Source organism: Apaloderma vittatum, unplaced genomic scaffold, assembly GCF_000703405.1.
Source record: "Apaloderma vittatum isolate BGI_N311 unplaced genomic scaffold, ASM70340v1 scaffold39666, whole genome shotgun sequence".
Classification (NCBI taxonomy): domain Eukaryota; kingdom Metazoa; phylum Chordata; class Aves; order Trogoniformes; family Trogonidae; genus Apaloderma; species Apaloderma vittatum.
The window spans coordinates 1-20,598 of record NW_009721937.1 but is presented as its reverse complement, the minus strand read 5'-3'; the positions used below and the strand labels follow the sequence as shown (position 1 = coordinate 20,598).

The window sequence follows — 20,598 nt, the reverse complement described above, 5'->3', positions numbered from 1 at the left end:
TCCTTTCTGGGGAAAAAAAGTATATATGTACAATATTACTATATTTCTACTTATATTTAATAGAAATATGGTATATGAGTAACAAGAAGTGATCAGCCTCAACAGGAGTGTTGTAGATACATTTAAACTAGTTACTACTCTGCTGTCAGGTACGCACATTGCTATTACAGATCTGCGGGGGTTCGTCATTTTGTCTGTAACAAATCAGCAATTTTTAGGCAAAATATTAGAAAATCACAGCACTCAGTCGTAATTTAAATAAAATCCTTTGATTCAGGGAATATTACCGTAGCTCCGCTAGACACCAAACTATACTGAAATGTTGCAAAAACTCCATCAATTACAAACTAGATGCAAAACTCAGGAGACTCATTTGCAAGAGAACGTAAAGCAAAATCACCAAACTAACAAAACGCTTTGCTACAGGAAGCTAAGCTAGAGCTAAAAACTGAACACGAAGAAGGATTAATAGAAAAGCAGCTTGGAAATACCTTTTCCTAAGTAAAACACAACCACCTAAGTTTCAGTGCAAGTTTTACATCAGTAGCAAACTGTCACAAATATTTTTTCTGTGTCCGTTTTTCAGGCCCTTCAAAACCAAACAAAATAGGTAAAGAAGAGGGAAACTGTTCTCACTGAAAGAAACGGGAGTTGGATATCAATATAATATAACTTCTTGATTTACAACTTGTAAACGTTTGTTGAGAATAGGACACGCACACATAAAAAAACCAAAAAAAAACACAAACAAGCAAAAATGCAATAATGGAAACAAACTTTAAAATAAAAGATTTTTTACCATTATTTCAGTAAGCCTATGCGAGTGGGGAAAAGCAAATATTACTAGTTTATAGATCCAGTCTCTCCAAACATCAGCAACAATTAAGCAGTGTGCAGCGCCAGCAAAAGAATATTCTTTTGAATTCTCTTTTCTTCCTCATTCAGCCTGCGATTTTATCTTAATAAACTGAGTATGCATATCTACATGTTTTAAAGGTATCATATTAAGTAAAAAATAATCCATATAATAAAAGCCTTTAATGAGCATTTACTATGTTTATAAGCATTGAATTGTGCAAAATACAAAGCTGAGATTTATCCAGAAAGCAATTTAGGAGAGTATACACACAGAAATAAAATCAAAACATTAAAATATTGCATTTGTGCATGTTCTGTTCATGAGATAAGGAGCACACTTTCATGCACACTATGCTTTAAGAAATAGAGGGAGCAAAACTAGACCTCTCCCAAGAGTGATGTAAAACCAGACCATCAAACTGCGTTTCCACCAAGCAGTTCAGAAGTAATAGAGAAAAGTATTTGGCACACAGAAAAATCATCGCCACAATACTTCCTAACTAGAAAGACAACACGACAGAAGTAGAAAGGTTACCACTTCTAAATCACTAGTTTTCACTTTTTCTTTCTTTACAGATTTGTAGTCTGTGGCTTTCTCAACACTTGAGATATAACACATCAGATTAAAAAAAAAAAAAACACCAAAAAAATAGAAACAGAGCTCATACGATGCATTTCTAGTATTTCTCCTTTTTTGTGATTACATACTATAAAGAAGTTATATGTTGCAATATAAGCTTTTAGAAACAAAGTGATAAAACTACATTTGAAACCAAAAACCAAGATCTCTTGACAAAGAGTTCCTCCCTTTATTCTGCTTAGAGAAATTTGTAGCAAAACTGTTTGCATTAAATATGTCAGTATGTTTGCATAAATACTGCCAAGCCATGAACTAAAATATGTATTTTTCCTAATTGCTTTTGGCTGCATCTCTTAAGATATCATTAAAAACAGGCATAACTGACAGTCTCATACATGACTTCTAATATTGTATAATATAGACAACAGTGTTAGAATTTGCAATTAAGAACCCCCACGTCATTAACCAAGGCCAAATTCAGACTAGAGATTGCTTTATATTTAACTCTGGTCAAAATGCAATGCATATTCTAAACTAATTTTGATGCCTATACAAAAGTAGACACAAAAAATCATTTGTAAGAAATATTGTATATAAAACTGCAGACACCACAAAGCAACCCAAACAGAACTTTTCCCAAGACAAGCTTCACCTAGACATTCTAGATACAGCTAAGGAAATACACAAAGGCTAATGGTATCCAGCAGAGAGATGTTCTACCTTAATAAGTGCATAATGGAATGGAATGGAATGGAATGGAATTTACCTCCATATACAATACCAAACTGACCAGAACCCAGCACTTCATCAGCAAATATTTGGTACACAGAGCTGATATCCTAATGCACAAAGAAAAAGAAATCACAAATATCAGGAGTAGTCAGGATGTTCATGAGCATATCCGTTAGCACCAACTAACTGCATTCGCATCTGACATTAATGAAGCTCTGTAAATGCGGCCATCGTTACCCTGAATGGAGTGGAATAAACACAACAAACTTAGCTGTGCTGGGAGCACGGCCATACACTCATACAAACTAACACCTGCACCAGGTGAGTCGATTGCTTCCTGTATATAACCCAGACTTCTTTAGTTACAACACCCCAGGGTGGCATTCCCATCCACCCAGGGTCACTACCAATTCCTTTGTAACACCCAGGGCAATAAGCATCACTATTATACAACATGCAGGACTCACCACATTCTCCTGGACCTGGCAATTGGAAACAGAGATGCTCAGAGATAACTCTTCTGCAAAAAAGAAGATAAAATTGAGTAAGTAAATAGGAAGGGCAGGCTTTCTCTAGTAAAGGTGGGGGAAAACAAACAAACAACAAAAAAATCCTTACTGACTTACTGACTTCTAACCTAGTAAAGATTAAACGATTTTTACTGATGTTCTGCAGAAATCTCATAGCCTGGAACTCAGATTTCACAGACAGATTAAACAACCCTGGGAGTTTTGCTGGGATTATTTGTATGTTTTTGTCATATCACTGACTGCAAAAAGAGTAGAACAGCACAACTGCGTACACAACAGAGAGCTGGTAAATCATAGAATCATACAATGTGTTGAGCTAGAAGGGGCCTTTAAAAGTCAGAACTAAAAGCAATAGTAATGAAGCAACTGTATCAAAGTTCATTAAACTACTACAAGTTTCTGGCAGGAATATGAAAAAATACAGGGAAGATGACCAGGCAGATACCTTAAAGTCAAATGAATATAACTAACAATATTCTGTGGCATCAAGATATATAGAATTAATGCAGAAGAAAATGAAACAAACCAAACAAATAACATAACAGAAGACCTGATAACTAAAAAAAAATCACGACAATAAAACCCATGATGAAAACAATCTGTCTTTCATGGACGAACTACAGAAGCCTATCAATCTTTGGAATTTGAGAGCAGGTCTAGGAAGCATAATCTGCAAGTAAAAGCACCAGATAAAGATAGAGAATTTTTCAGCCTTCAGCAAATGCTGACACAAAGTCTTCATTACAGGCACAATATTATGATGCATGAACAAAAAGTTACATCAAGGAAGGCAGAAAACACCCTTTTCCTTTGAATTCCAGACCAAGGTGAAGCACCTCAGACAAACAGGCACCTATGATTTGTTATCTTTTAAAAAAAAGAAGGAAAAAAAAAAAGTAGAACAAATTCACCTACAAGATGCATAAAAGAAATACTAGAGATTTACTATCATTTTGAAGAGAGCCTTGATTACCCTAAGAGCCTTGAGCTTTAGAAACATAATTTCAGAGAACAAAAAAAAAAAGTCTCCCTGATTTTTGTCACCTGTTCTTTACCTCAAAGAAGGAATTTACAGACTTAAGATAGCAAAAATTACTAGTTCTCAAAGACACGCTGAACGCTGCATCTGAAGTATGAACTGGTCTTAGTCTTGCATATGTCTACTGAACATTGACTATACTCAAGTCTGTATGGGAACAACAGTACGGAATACAAGGTGAAACAAGGAAGGTGGCAGACAAAGTTACTACGGTCAACACAAGGTAACTAGAACATGAAGATAAGGGTTTTGACACAAGAGTCATCTAATCCACAGATGACTACAGAATACAAAACACCTGCTAAGTAAAGAGATTTAGTTATTCCTTCCAAATAAATACATTTTTCTAGTGTCTGCGAATGCATAAGAAGAGTAAGGGGCAAAAAACTGTCACTTCTAGAAAAAATGAGTAATGCCTGGATTTAATGTGTAATCTATAGCAGGTAACAGTTTACTAGTCTCCTCTTTTCAACAAGATCCCACTCCAACCACCAGATACGAGGTCAGAAAACATTCTTTCTCATGGGCCAGACCAGAAGAGCATCCTCATTTCTAGCTACTTTCTGTCCAGAATGTGGCATAAACTGACTGGCTACTGTCTTGTGGACATTTTGACACTACGAATTCCCTGCTGCTGCACATATTTCAAAACACTAGCAATGTCTCCCTCCTCTTTCAGTCTTTTCATTTAAAAGAATCTATATGAGGCTTTGAGGGCTTTGGTTTTTAACTAAAAATTTTTTTAAAGGGTCTTGGGATACATGTAATGGCTCACAATATATAGGAAGAAGAAGGATTAACGGTCATTTGTGTGGGCTTTTTAGAGTTTAAAAAACAATCTGAGTTGTCTAAGAATAAGCAAACACTACTCTACAACTCATAGTAGTTTCTTCTATTTCCACAATCCTAAACATGCTAAAATACTTTCTCTCTTTATCTACCCCTTCAGCTCTATTCCCTACCACTGTCAAATTTTAATATAAAAATGTTATTATTTACATCTGAAAAAAATACTGATTTTGGAAAAAGCAACTGTCTTTGCAAGTCTCTCAGCAACAGTAAACATTAGTTCTAGGAAAAAAAAAGAGCACTGGCAAGTGTATATATATACATATTTAGAACTAAAACTTTAATAATGAAAGTGGTGTTTTATGTAAGTATAAGGCCAGTTATGAGGTACCATCTTAAAGGTATGTTTCTTCATTGCAGTTAAATACAGATGCCAGTATTAGCATTTCATGGTTTACCCTTTCAGGTCAATTTACATATTCTTGACTGTTGCTCCTGCAGACTAGACAGATACTAGAGACAGAGAAACTAATCTCAAAATCTTGCACAAAAGAAAATTTCACTAAAAGAAGGTTATGGAGTAGCCAGAAGATGAAAGGAAACTAAAGAATGAAAGCATAAATCTCGCTACAGAATGTGAACTAATGTCGTTGCAAGGAACAAGGAGATGTCTGAAGAGAAAGAACAAAATATATAGTTTAGTGGAGCCTTGATAATGAATATGATCCTGTGCCAGAGACAGAAAAGGAGGGCATGTGCATAAAAAGAAGACCAGGATACTTTTTATTACTATCCACAGCTGAACAGAAGTTCTTTCCGTCACGGGCAGTCTTTACATTGCATCACATCCTCCTTTTCTTCTTAGCTACTGATATCTCACAAATTTTTGTTTTTAAAAAATAGAGAGAGGATAACATCAAAAAGCATCCAAATTTAGTTCAAGTATATTAGAAATACCTAAACTATGGTCATCCAGCACCTACATGCAAGTTCTTAATGTTCCTAAAATAAAGCTCTGCAATATGCATTCATATTGTAAATCTAATTCTTTTACTACTACTTCCCGCTACAACAGATTAAAGGATTTGCCCACCCTCCACAAACCTGAGCATCAACTTGTGCAAAATTATGGACCTGGTTTAGCGGAGAACAGACAGACAGTACTTCACTCTAAACAAGCACTTTTCTGAAAGGAATCTCTACAATCAACAGCTTCAGAATATGAACAACAGTGCCTTGTCTGCCTGCTTACTGTGGTCTTTTCCTTGTCCTGCAGCAGTGCAAACGCTAGCTTGAGGAGTGACTGGCATCAAAGCCTGACGAATGGCTTTCTCCCAGCCCTGAGCTACGTCAAGTCCAACTCCGGAGGCAGCAAGAACAGGACTGTGATGACTGCTGCCATTGTTTTCGCCAACAAAGTACACCATCGTGTCAGTGATGATCTCAAAACAGTAAGGGTTGCTGCCCTGCACCACGTTTGAAAAATCTCGAGGCTGAGTCACTTGGAGAATTTCTGAAAGCGGAATCTCCTGAAGGAAAATATTAAAGATTAAAAAATGAAAATTAAGTAATATTTTCATATACTGATACTCAAAACTGAAAGCATTCGCAAAGAAATCAAAGCAAATATATCAAAGTATCAGAATACCAAGCTTCATAACTAATGTCAAACTGTGCATGAGCATTGCCCATCCAGTTTTCTGAATTCCTCTTTACAACCCTAGAGAGACTTCCAGCCCCACCATAATGCTCTCTACAACCATTTTCTACTCAGACTGCATTTATATTCAGAATGAAACACACTCCCACCACACACAACTGAGGCGCAATTACAGAATGACTGTTTTCCCCCTGCAGTTTATACAGCTGAGCCAGAGAAGAGCATGACAGGGGAAAAAAGCAAAGCAAGACAACATTAAGAAGGGGATGTGGTTCTACGAGCACTGCTTCACATATCTGAAATGTTTGGGTTAAAGATTCTATTTCGTACATACTAACATTTTCTACTGACTCCTCAACCTTAGCAGTTTCAGATTAGGGTACAAGCAGCACTAGAGAACAGATCTGAAGGAAGAAATGGTTGCAAGTTCCTGTTAGCTGGAGGAGGACATTGCACGTACAAGGGCAGGGGCACGCCACTTGCAAGAGCAGTGAACAAGCAGGGGAACTCCGGGCTGGCATTACGGGGATAAGAGACAGTAGCTGATGAAGAGCAAATAAACGTAAAGGCAAAAACCGTGAACTATTCTAACAGCAATGACAAATAACCTGAGACTTAAGCAGTTAAAAAAGGGTGCAAAGGAGCAAGTTAAAGGACTAAAAGCAGTGACATAACGGAGGAACAAGCAAGGAACATATTTTACCAGCTGTGTTTTGAATGCACAGGGCAATACAAGTATCAGAGAGGTCTGAGAAGAGGAGACTGCATTGGTCAAGATAGGGATGAAAAGGATCTGGGCAAGTTTAGCTGGATGTACAGAGAAAAGGCTTGATCTTAGAGATGTTATAAAGGAAGAAGCTGCAAGATTTGGACCCCCACCTAAAGGTGTAAGACAAGAAAGGGAAAAAAATCCTGTTTATACATTCAAACACATTTTCTGAATATTCCACCATTACTATATGAACAATACACTAAACTTGATAGGCTTCATTTATATAATGCCAGGCTGCACAGTAAGTCTTTCTCTAAATTTTGCTTGTGATTTCCAGTAGTACAGCTGGGAGTAATTTAATTTTGGGAGCCTCAAAATAAAATACACAAGCATGCAAACTTTCAGTCACTACCTACAGAATGCAAACCATTAAACTGGCAGCCAAAACAAATTCTCCAGTAATCATGAAGACAGTTTAATATGCTAGGTAATTCAGGAGAACAGTACATCTAAAACGTAGGCAGAGACATACTCAAGGGGATCAGAACAGGACCTGCAAGTAACTTCTCAGAGTTCATCTTGGTTCTTCTCATGGACAAGCTTTCGCTAACAATTGACCTGGTCACAGTTTTGATTAAAGAATATGAGAAAATGAAGATAACACTTATACTGCTCACAAGTACATTTCAGATCTATAAAGCCCTGGGTAAATCAAGTGCAACACAATTATTAATCATTATTAATTACCTTGTAATATTTTGTTCCAGATTCATTCTGAAATAGTGTGAGGCATTTGCTGTCCAGTCTCCAGTAATGTCTTTTCCTCTACAAAATGCAGAGTACAGTAACATAAGGAGTGAATCACTAGTATGGCTTTTGTTATCTGATTATTTAAATGAGAAATGCTTTAAATTACCAAGATAATTGATTAACGTTAATCTGCAATGGTATCTTAGACATTTTGAGTATAAAGATTTTTTAAAACTCAAGAGGCTCAAAAATTATTTTCACAAAACAGAAAAAAAATAATCACTTACAGTGACAACAGCAGTTAAAACCCACTTAACTACACAGGTTTCACTCCAGGTGCATATACTCACAAAACCTGAATTATTTCAATTTAGTAACAATAGCAGGAGTCACTCCCTCTCCCTCTGTGCCCTCACACCAATATTGCAAGGGTTAAAGAACAGAGCAAGCCTAACAAGTCACAGATTCACCGGATTTTTAATTCTTTCGTCAACATAGAATTCTAGAAAGTCAAAGGCACGCTGTGGCAAGACAGATTAAGAGACTCAAGCGGATAAAATATCCTGGTGGAAAAAAAAATTAAAAATCAAGACAGACTATTTCTGGAAGTCTCCACCAACGAGAAACATCTTCTCCAGCAAAAACTAATATAAGCAAGCTGCTGCACGTAACTACTTTGTAATTTTAAGAAGAACATTTTTCAAAACAAAGCTTTTAGAAAGCTAATTTGGCTGCATGAATCTAACTTGCTTTGTTTGCACTATGATCATATAGTTAGAAATCAATTTTCATTTTTCTGTGACAAAAACCCAAACCCCTTAACTCTGGCCTAGGACAACCAAGTCTGAAACATAATAAGCAGAGCTTAAATCACCTTAATCACAGGGAAGCTAAGACTACCGGTAGCAGTTAGACAATGAAAGCTAGGTCATGAATGGATTTAACTAAATAGAGCACCCAGCCAGCACTGCACGGAAACCTTGTGAAAGCCTAAGGGTGAATCCGTCCTTTAGATGTACATGCTTTTTCTTAAAACATGAATCAGGGAAGACTTTGGGGGAGGCGGGCAGGAAATAAGGAACAGGTTGGTAACTCAACCAGGGATTCAGAAATCTGTCATCTCCTACATCAGAGTCAAATGCCAGGTCTGTCCTGAACAGTTTTGCTCGAACTAGTCCTTATCTGTTACCTGGCCTTAGTTTTTCCATAGCCAACTGATGATAATTGTGTCTGCTAAATAGCCTTGGCTGGCATCTCACCTGAAATACACTTAGGTACTTAATTTGATTTGTGATAAATACAGCTAGGTATTAGCAAACTGTAGTTTAAAGAAATGCTTTGTAAGGCAGTTTCTGACAAACCACTTGCAGTGGTCTGCTCAGTTGATAATCTCAAAAAGTAAAAATACTACAGTAACTTGAGTTGACTATTATCAGCCCTTAGCCTGAAGTTGCCTTCAATCAGACTTCTGAACAGTCTTAACATGACACAATGTGCTTCACAAGATCTGGGAACTTTTTGACTTCATCCTTTTCATTCATCTACCAAAAGACAAAAGAATTCACCCCCTCCTATAAGACAACTCTTTAGGAACTCAGTTACTTTCCCTTATCTTCCTCCTCATTACACAAAACCAAGGAGCTTGCCTAAGAAGGTTTAATTAAGAGATGATTATTGATAGCACTGGAAACAAATGACAGTCTTTTTGGAGGATGCTTGCATATCGAAGGATATACAGTCAAGCCAGAACTCTATTCCACTTACATCAAGCAAAATAGTGAGTTTGGGGGAGATGGTTTAATGTTTACTTTTAGATAGAATGAATTGCTGACAGAATGAAGGGCTTCCTTATCCACACATAAATATTTACAAACATGGAGATCATTAGAATAATAGCGTCAACCATTTAAGTACACATCATTTTGTACTGGCTTCCACCTTTCCAGGTAGTAAAATAAAATCACTGATACAAGTATTTAGCTCAATTTCTAAACAGAAAGAAGACATAAGCAAATGGCTTCAAATTATCATCTCAGGAAAGCTGAAATCTGAAACGTGCAATCTGAGACAATTTAAAGATACTCCTGCTCTTAAAAGCGAGTAAGAAAAGTACTGCTGAATCACCAGCTGTGAATAAACTACAGTTTCTCAGTGAACATCATGGATAAGTTCTTTCAAATGATACTGTAAATAAGGATATCTAAATAAGAGAAATAAAATACACTGGTTTTGGAAAATAATTTAATGCAGGAAGAAATTGAAGTCACTGACCAGATTGTCTCTACTGGTATAGTGAACCATCCATCCCTCCTTCACCATCGTACTGCTCTTCCTCTTTGTGTGCTTGATCGACTGTACAACTCTCATGAGAGGAATATTATTGCTTGTTGAAGGACTAAAAAAAAGATACAACAGTCAATATTTAACATGTTGAAATACAACAGTACCGCAATTATACTGGTACTACACTTTTAGCCCATAATTTTCTGGAACAGGCATCTTTTTTACCATACAAATTTCATTGACAGATGAAATTCGTAAGGTATCTGAGCTCCCACTAGTTCTCACAGTGCAAATATTACAGTACTTAAACTATCTGATGGAACACAGAAGGAATACATTGCAGTGAGGACACGCACAGACATCATCCTCTTTCAAAACAATTAGCTGAGACTGCTGGTCTGAATCAGCATAAAAATATAATTAACATCAGCATTGTTATTATTTTCTCTTGTCTGCGTAAGTTGACTAAGCTACTTAATATTGTTATTACATTAATGAAGGACCCTATCTAAGCATACTTTCAATTTATGAAAATATAAACATGGGTATGTTAATTCAAATCACAGCTGCACTAGAAAATTTTATCAGTGCTCACAGACTTTGATGGTCCTGCAGACAAGGACCTGACAATCTCTAAGATTCTGACAGAATTAAACATACAGGTTAAATACGTTAGTTAAACATAGAAGTTTTAATAACACTGAGGATGGAGTCAACCACCAAGTTGTATGGTTAACATCAAAGCTCCTACATGTGGCACTAATAGAAATGTTTGTAAACACGTGAAATCACAAACTAGATTGAAAACCAAAAATGTAAGGATGCTTTAACACAGCACAGGGTTACACTGTAGAATTGGCTGCCACAGGATACTGTACAGGCCAAAAACTTCAATTGCTTCAAATCCAATTAGAAATAAATGGAAAAATCCTACTTAGAGGTAAAACAATAATAACAACAAAAAAAGATGCTACTCCCAACTCAGGAAGTGCATAAGCTATAAATCAGTGAAAATTAGGAAGGTATCACAGTATGCTCTTCCTCGCTTATTTGCTATTAAGCCCTGAGCTAAAATGACCTTTAGTTCAACCTAATACAACTACTCTTATGTTACTAAGAATTACTTGAGAAAATCAGGATGGAACTGTTTCGAGTAATAAAGTAAAAAGATCAAACGTGATTAAAGGAACTATGTAAGGGACCTATGTAACAATTATCATATATTTCTATTATCACAGACTTCAGAAAAATCACATTCACGATAAAGAAAACTTTGGCCTAAAATGCATATAAACTATGATGTGAGTATTAAAATATCTCAAGTAATTAATTTTAAATCACCGTATGTACAACAGTAACTAACTTTAGCCTAAAGTCACAAAGACTTTAGTCATTTTAGCCATGTTAAGCTATGTTTTGATAATCTAGTTTTATTTCTTTGATAACAGTCATAGTACAGCACTTTTTGCAATTATAGGAGATGGTATTATTTTAATTTATGTTTGTTTATGTTTCAGATTTTGTTGACAGGATAACTTTACAAAGCGTTTTAAAGTTAAAAAAAAAAGAAAAACAAACACAAATGGAAACCCAACACTTTTTGCAGTAAAACTGGGCCAATCAGAAATATGTTAATCACAAGAGTGAGGAAAGTACATCTAGAGCAAAGAAATCAACCTTATGCCCTACCTGATGGTTTTGACAGCTTCCTCATCTTTGTCTGCATCAAGGTCGGATGGATCCATAAAGAAGATTTTGTCCTCTGGAGGAGAGGGCTCTTCAGCATCATCCAGACCTCGACTGCTTTCGCTGTTCATTTCACTGCTATCAACTTCCATTGGCATGTCCAAGTCCTGGCCTGGGCTAGCAGGTTCTGGAAACAACACAGGATTCAGATATTTCAAATACACAATTTAAAAAAACCAAATAAAATAAAAATAAAAACCACAAATTTTCTTCTTCAGATCACATCTATGCAAGAAAACATAAAAGTACAAACAGAATATACAAAATCCTCAAGTTTTTGCTAAATTATTCAGAGTATGCTAATAAGCATTATCAATCTGGTTTTGCCAAATGCCAGGACAACAGAAACCAACTAAAACAAGCATCATACTGAAATAAATGGAGTGACAAGCTTAAGGCTGAAACCTAAATCTCTTCCTGTTCCACAAGTAATCAGTACAAAGTAACCTTTCAATGGCTAGAGATGACCCAGAGCATTATTCCTGTGCAAATGATATTCTTCGTCATCAGAAACCCAACTCTGTCCTTGCTGCCCCTGTGGAGAAGGGGGGGGAAAAAAAAAAAGAAAAAAAAGAGAGAAAAGGGGAGTTGTGGTATTGCGTGAAAGAAGAATGGCAGAACAGATCTCACTTGCATCCCTGCTGGCAAAAGTTTTAAGTTTCCAAAAGCTGTACAACTTGCACTGTGGAAAACTAAGCATTAAGACATAAAAATCATAGATTCATTGAACGGTTTGAGTTGGAAGGGACCTTCAAGACCATTTAGTTCCAAGCCCACCGCCACAGGCAGGGACACCTCCTACTAGACCACGTTGCTCAAAGCCCCATCCAGCCTGGCCTTGAACACTTCCAGGGATGAGACATCCACAACTTCTCCAGGCAACCTGTTCCAGTGCCTCACCATCCTCACAGTCAAGAGCTTCTTCCTAATGTCTAACGCAAATCTACCCTTCTCTAGTTTAAAACACTTGCCCCTCATCCTATCTCTATAAGCCCTTGTAAGCAGTCTCTCTCCAGCTTTTTTGCAGGCCCCCTTCAGGTGCTAGAAGGCTGCTATAAGGTTCTCCCCAGAACCTTCTCTTTTCCAGGCTGAACAATCCCAACTCTCAGACTGTCCTTGTAGGAGAGGTGCTCCAGTCCTCTGATCATTTTTGCAGCCCTCCTCTGGACCTGCTCCAACAGCTCCATGTTCTTCTGCTGGAGGCTCCAGAGCTGGATGGAGTATTCCATCAGTGTACTTTCATCTGTAGCCTTTTTATTTTTGTTGTCTGAGGAGAGCTCCATTTACGGGTGGGAGAAAGAACAAAATATAAACAACTCCTTATGTCCACACAAGAACTGCAGTTCCCAAACTACAGCTGGCACCCTAGCATCACAAGGGTGGTGAAAGTGGGCTGCAACAACACGTAACACTCTATTGTTCATGGCCACCAAATCCAAGACCCAGGCAAGAGCATCGTTGCTGGAGAAGGCAGGCGTGAATGGATGGGATACGCTGTGCAACGGCAAAGGACCCACTGGCTAATAGGGCTGCTGCCCAGGCCTTCGACTCAAGTTGTACAGTTTGGTGTGATCTGCTGCATGTCACCAACTCCACTCCCCTCAAAAGCATGTTCTTCCAAATACTGTTCCCCACCTTCCTCTTTCAACTCTGTGAGGTCTATTCAGAATACAGATCTTCATAACCCACATAAGTAGGCTTTTTTGTTTGGTTTGGCTTGGTTTTTTTTCTCTTTTACTTCAAACTGCTAGACTAACTCTGGCCACTAAAAATCATTAATATGAGAAAGTCGCAAAAATGGTACCTGTCTTCAGATATTAACATTCAAAAATAGATATTTCATGGTGAGCAACAAGCAGACTGATCACAATTGATGTTTAATTTTTTTGCATTGAGAATGCTTCTTCATTTATTTCTGTGAGCAATTTCAAGGAAAGAATATGTACTTGCCAAGACTGATTAAGTAATATCAAAATCACCAGAGTATTAAGTTTTACAGTGAATCTTTTTAATTGTCACCAATCTCAAGTGAAAAAGATGGGAAGATAAAAAAAAGACACAAAATATTCAAAGATGGGAGAACCACAAGCTAATACATACTGTTAAAGCCTCCTAAGACCTGTCAGTATTTGAAAGCATGTTTCTCATCTTACCTCCATTGAAAATCACCTCTCCAAGACAGTCTCTAGGTACTTTAGACGCACAGCGTTTGTGACAGTTGAATCTGCAATCTAAAATAGAAGATAATAAGTCCACAATACCAGAATCTTACTTATACTTTATACTGTCATTCTATCATCTGCTACTTCCATCACAAGCTTCAGTTCAGAGTAATACATTTGCATGTAACTCAAGACAGCATCAATGAGGTTATCTCCAGAAGGAAATTAACGTCTTATCCTGATGTCACATGTTGATTTGCCCCGTCACTATTCATTATGTCAGCACCTCCCCTTCCAGTACAAAACAGTTTTCTATTTCTCTAGCTTTCTCTGTAATTATTTTTTCCACTATGATGTAATTTCTCCCATCCTCTTATCTGTTCCACATCCTTTATTCCATTGCTGTATGATTTAAACGTCTCATCTATACCGTTCTTCCCCACCTGCTGCCTAAGACCTGCAGCCATTGGAAGAGCCTTTAGGATCACACACCTGTGTCACAGAGCAAGTGTGCTCTGCCATAAATCCCAAAGTCCAGCTCCGCTAACATTCAGCTTGGTGATTTGGCTGAACACTGAGGGTCCATTTCTGCGTGTCAACACAAGGCAGACAAAATAATATTATGTCCAGATCTACCTGACATGGAGATGGAATCTAACCTGGATGCGTGCCAGTTTTGCATCTGAGGTGTCAGAGGCAGCCTACTGAACAAAATCCGTCACACAAAATTACTCGTATTAATAGGAATTTCCTTTATTAGGAGCACCGCCATAATTTTCAACTCTGTATCGACATCATGAATTACAAAACCCCCTACTGCATCCTTAACTGTTTTCAAAGTGATAAGTTAGTCCCTTTCTGCTATCCAAAGAAAGTTCACTGTACTTTCCTTTTAAGCATAGACAAGAAAAAAATCATTCTCCTCAAATTTTTAGTGGCAGAGAAACCAAACCCTTGAGCAAAATACAATCCTGTTCAGTTTCTGAGTAGCCTACATGGAAGCACCCTAGGAGACCAATGAACCATCCTTTCTGTAGCAGCTTTTTCATTCTATATGATGCAATATGGTTACTCTACTAGCTTTAAGGGGGCCGAAACAGACACTTCAAACCCTGCCACAGAACTAGAAAGACTAAGAGCGAGTCAATCCTATTAAATTAAACTATGTCCGGAAACATTCCTGGATACTGCAATGCAACCCTCTAGTCTATTAAACAGTTCGAAACATGCCCTAGTATGCTTTTGGCCCGCAGCACTGTCACAATCCCAAACAGTTCCCAGGTCTAGTTCATAAATCAAAGGATTCCATGAAATTGTTCCCAACAGGCAGCCTGCATACAGCCACCAAGGCTGGGATGCTAAGAAAACTTGTTCATGAGCACGGGTCATTTTGTCCCAGTTGACCTCAGTGTTCAGGAATGTTCCTAGGCACATTTATTACCACAAATACAGTTTTAGCATCCCACAGATCATTCTCAGAGTCCAAGCAGAAGCCTGGATGAATTCAAGAAATCCAGGGGATCTTATGGGTGCTCAGGAACATAAGACTGTTGAAAGACTCCAAGCTTTGGAAATGTGCACAAGGAAGGCAGTGGAAAATCTTAAGAATTTGTGGGAGAAAGGAGTATGAAAATATTTTGATGGTTTGATATCAATTCCTGATATACTAAGAACACGTACAGGGTCATACTGCATGAACGGATTAATACAGTTATTTCTGGTTTGTGTGTATATATAATATTTCCCTAGCCTTGTTTTCCATACATAAATGCTCTTTTTAGCCAGTGTCATTCACTCTCCTTGTTCACCACTTGTTCACTGGATATACAGTCACAACAACTGTATATGGTCAGCAGCATCCAGATGTTAAAGATGCAAAGCAGCTTTTTCAGGCTTCATTATTTATGCATTACATGTATCTAAGAGACACACTGACTAAAAAAATAAAATCAAAACCAGTTCAGGATGCAGATTTCAGACAGACTATGAACAGCGTAAATTAATAAACAAACAAAGAAAGACCAAACTACTTGCTTACATGACACAGCAGTATTTTTTTTCAAAAGAAAGTTAACACAGCTATAAGCTTATAATTTTTGCTCTCCTCTACTTAAGGAAATTGCAAGTGTATTAAGTGACCTTTTTCAAAAAGTTGACCTCTGGTATTCAGATCTGACAAACTCGCACGAGAGAAATGGAAAGTTCTTTCCATATTAATGTTTATGACTCATTACTACTGTTTTCTTTCCTGCAACAAAGCTGTCAAATCTGCACTATCCAGCAATAAAGAGCTGGAAGAAGATCACAATGTCATAGTCATGCCCTGGGAACTGTATGGAAAAGCCTGAGAACTGAAGTTATGCATCATAATATATGCTAAAGAAAAAACATGCAGCTGATGAAGTCCTAGCTAGTGCAGGAAAGGCACCTACGTGCATAAAATTTTTTCAAAAGATAATAACCATTCTCCACTAGAATAATATAATTGAAACTTACAAATTCTTTTGTGATGAGTCTTGAAGACAGATACTGAACAAAAGGAAGTATTTCCTATTTTTATTAATTTAGAATTACCCTGCTAGAATTACAGTGTTCCCAGTCTACATATGATTAAATCTTATTTTTCAGAGAAACGTGCAATGCACGTTTTACCTTTACACTGCATTCCTTGGCGAAAAAGGCCCTTGAGCAGCCGTTTGCAATACTGACATATGGTGGGACGAGTGTAGGAGTGAACAGCGAAGGTGTGCGGAACCTTCACCCTGCAAAGCACCATCTTCTCCATCCAGATAGGACGGCCACTCCAGGAAGGAATCCGCTTACTAGGTTCTGGGCAGCAGCGCTGGAATAAAGAAGGTATACACAATTTGCACCAAAATAGGTCTACTGCCCTGAGTTTGAAAAGTCTTGGCAGCTAGGTGAAAACCCTGGTGACTGGAAAAATGGAAATATTGCACTCGTTTTTAAAAAGGGTAGAAAGGAGGACCCTGGGAACCACTGACCTGTCAGCCTCACCTCTGTGCCTCAGAAGATTATGGAACAGATCCTCCTAAAAGCTATAAAAGCTATGCTATGGCACAGAGAAGACAGGGAGGTGATCTGAGACAGCCAGCATTGCTTCACCAAGGGCAAGGCCTGTCTAACCAGCTTTCTGTGATGGAGTGACTACATCAGCAGACAAGGGAAGAGCTACACGTCATCTGTCTGGACTTCTCTAAGGCTTTTGACATGGTCTCCCAAAACATCCTTCTCTCTAAACTGGAGAGAGATAGATCTGATGGGCAGAGCCAGTCCAGGGCCGCAAAAACAATCAGAGGGCTGGCTGGAGCACCTCTCCTACAAGGACGGGCTGAGAGAGTTGGGGCTGTTCAGCCCGGAGAAGACAAGGCTCCAGGGAGGTACTAAAACCAGGTGTAGAAATCATAAAGTTAATTTCAGTGATAGGAGAAACTGCTATGATTTTATGTTCACTGAATAAATCTTACCAACAGTCATAAACATCCAAATAAATATTTTCACAACTCAAGGCTTTGCAGGTGCTAGCTAAAAAATCCATGGTATTGAAGTAAACAATCCATATAATTATATTTTAAAGTACAGTAAGAATTGTTGCACTGGTAAGTAATAGAACTAGATAAGCAGGAAAGACTGTCAAAGGCACTGCTTCTACCCGACCATGAAAGCAGCAATGGACAAATGTATCTAACGGATCCCAATATAGTTGCAGCACAATCGATAACCTTTCAGCAACCACCAAAACAGTTATAATGAAGAACTACTATGGATGACTGTTTTTACTGTAAGACCTTCATCCCCTACACTCTCCTTGATATGCCTTTTTTTTTTTTTTTTTAAATTAACTCTATGGAAAGCTTACCAGTGTATCACGAACACTCTCTCCAATTCCAGCATAACAGTTTATAATTTGTATTGATTTATCCAAGGAACTGTTCTATACTGATACTACAATTACAGAATTAATCTGTATCACAAAAAAAGGCAAGGTTTTATCATTCCTGAGTTCTCAGAGTTCACATAACTATGAGTGGCAGGCTAATAACAAAATTATACATAAAAGTTATAATTTACTTTCCATTTCATTTCTCACAGTACTAAGTTACCAGTAAGCATCACATTGTAAGGCTCACTAGATTTAACAATTAACTAAAACCGACAACAATGCTTAAGCTCAACTGCCTCATATTCAGTATAAGCCACTTGCAGCACTATCTAGTTCCCTGGAGGTTAAAGGATTTGAAATCAGAAATTGTCGTCCCTTTCACATTACATACTTCTTCAGACGCAGACGACGTGTATTCAGCTTGTGCTGGTCTTGGAACCAACAGCCCTGCTCCTGGCAAAGACACGTTAGACAGACGTCTCTTTCTCACTCCGCTGCAGTTATTTGGAATCTTGAAGGCACATCGCTTATGGTAGTTTAATCCGCAACCTGAAAGAGATTTTTTTTTTTAGATAAAAAACCTCCCAACATTCCAAGTAACAAAAATAGTACTAATATTTTGATTAAGTGGTTAAAAAGATGATCCAGAAAAATTATAAAGGCACAAATAGATAGTTCTGTTAAATTCTACTTTTTTAGTGTTCTTGACGCACAGAAACAGCTTTTTTTGTACTACTTGCTCTAACACTTGTCTCCAGCAAGCCCAGCTCTAGAAACAAGGTCTAAGACTCGGAAGCAGATGATCACTCTCCTCACTTGTCCTCCCACCAGGAGATTTTCATCACTCCCTCGCTTCAGAGCACAAAAGCCAAAGAGAAGCCAAGTGAGCAGGCGGTGTCGGTACCTGACAGCAGGCTGCGGAGCACTCCACAGCCAGCTGGATGAAGGCCATAAGGAAAGGGATTCCCCTTTGGGAGCCTCTCCAAAGTACGTGCTTCTTGTGCAAAGAACACACACATTTGTAAGCTAACTGGTTGGTTGGTTTTTTTCAAAGCCAGAAACGAGAATGCTTTTTAAGTCATTTGCCCAAGGTCATACACAGTTTGCATTAATGCCAGAACTCAGGTTTCCTGACACACAACCCCTCTGACTCTGAAACACCACATTTATCACGTGCTAACACATCAAACAAGATACAATTTCTTCTTCCTAACATTATATGGATATACACACATAAAAATACACTAAAAGTTACAGACTTACCTTCACATTTTAATCCTTGTCGTACCAAACCCCAAAGCATCTCTCCGCAGTAGTCACAAAAAGTAGGAGCCTTGTAGGAATGCACATAAAGTGCATGAGGACGAATCTGGAAATCTTCAACTGTAGCCAAAGCTTTTAAAAAATTGCAGTAAGTTATGGTTCTTGCCACAGGATCAACAAGGATTTACGGAAAGAATATGTTGTTTTAAAAATGGCAGATTCAAAGAACACTAATGACCTGTTTAGGCAGCAGCATTTTAGTGTACATTTAAGCATGCACTTAGAAGATTATATATTTTTGGTACATTTTTCTGTTGAGGAAAAAATCCGTTGGATTCTGTACGCTAATGGCCACAACTTATCAACAGTATGAGTCACAATGCTGAAAACCCCACTGAGCTGAGAATGCAAATACAACAAGCTTTGCTAAAAGCAACTTAACAGTAAACATTTGAAAGAGCAACTTTATTTTCAAGCTGTTCTGTAAACTATACAATTTTCAAAGGAAGTACAGTACAGGTTAGATTTTTATCTTCTACAGGACCTTTTCACTAAAAGTCTATTAGTTTGAACTCTGTGTATCAAAACAGAACTGTGGACAGAGCTTCCGTGGAACACTGGAAACTTCACTAGTAATGTTTTTTTTCTTAAACAAGCATAGATATATTTAAATTTTATTTCATTCTTTGGAATGAAAAGGAAGAAAAAAAAGAAAAAGAAAGAAGTAGTAGTTTACACCAACATTACCTTGCCCCGATGGCTACTATTCTTTGACCAAATATGTACTAACAATTCATATTCAGATTCTCCTATCTCACTTGTAAAATCCTACTGAAAGAGATTTACATATCTTCAAAATGTTTCAGTTTCTGTTAGTCCATCTGTTTATAAGGCAATTGTCAGAGAATGTCAAGAGGCAGCACACATGACAAATTTCCCAAATATGCCACTCACCAGAAGCAATGAAAAGCTCAAACCAAGATGATCAACTACCGAACACCCTGGACATGCCTAGAACAGCAGGTCCTGAAATGCAGCCAAGGAACTCAGCCTTATGACTCTGGAAACCATATTTTATTGGTCCAATTTACAAATCTAACCCCATGACAGCCAAGACATCTCTCTGTCTAGAATGTAATCTCAGTTTGGCACTTAATCCTCAAAGTCTGAAAGAACTGCTTGATACTAATCCAGCTTTTATTTGTAGTTTAACTGCAGACAGCTTTTGGTTGAATTTGAAAGAGTATTGACGAAAAACATACAATTCAAATCAGTTAAGGTTGGGGTGGGCTTGTACTCATTGAAGAGTACTGCAGGTTAATAACCACCTTTCTAAAGGACTTTATTATTTTAAAAAAAAATATGTTTTCAAGCATTACAATAACCCTTAAGAGTCTGTCCTTAAAGGTATGATTCAGCAGCTATGTCTGTATGAAGCCTTTTAGCAGTATAAACCATCATTGACAAAAGCAACAGAACAAAAAGACAGATCTAAGCAAGAGAAAGCCAACAACGGGGTTAGAAGAGCAAATTCCAAATCTTACCTGCATTTCAGCTTCAATACTTTTAATAATTTTATATTATTATAATTAT

General features: G+C 37.6%; 1 protein-coding gene across 1 annotated transcript in view; it reads right to left on the bottom strand.

Moving 5' to 3' along the window:
• PRKD3 (protein kinase D3) overlaps window positions 1-19,132 on the bottom strand; it is a 24,451-nt gene extending 5,319 nt beyond the window's left edge. Inside the window, exons 1-10 of the mRNA XM_009871579.1 lie at window positions 19,006-19,132; window positions 18,125-18,291; window positions 16,494-16,683; window positions 13,833-13,910; window positions 11,623-11,806; window positions 9,922-10,045; window positions 7,648-7,725; window positions 5,781-6,057; window positions 2,638-2,690; window positions 2,205-2,277 (exon numbers count right to left, since the gene is read on the bottom strand). Coding sequence (XP_009869881.1) covers window positions 2,205-2,277; window positions 2,638-2,690; window positions 5,781-6,057; window positions 7,648-7,725; window positions 9,922-10,045; window positions 11,623-11,806; window positions 13,833-13,910; window positions 16,494-16,683; window positions 18,125-18,291; window positions 19,006-19,045 — 1,264 coding nt within the window. The 5' untranslated portion in view covers window positions 19,046-19,132. The remainder of the gene's footprint in view (window positions 1-2,204; window positions 2,278-2,637; window positions 2,691-5,780; window positions 6,058-7,647; window positions 7,726-9,921; window positions 10,046-11,622; window positions 11,807-13,832; window positions 13,911-16,493; window positions 16,684-18,124; window positions 18,292-19,005) is intronic.
• Window positions 19,133-20,598: the final 1,466 nt, after the last annotated feature.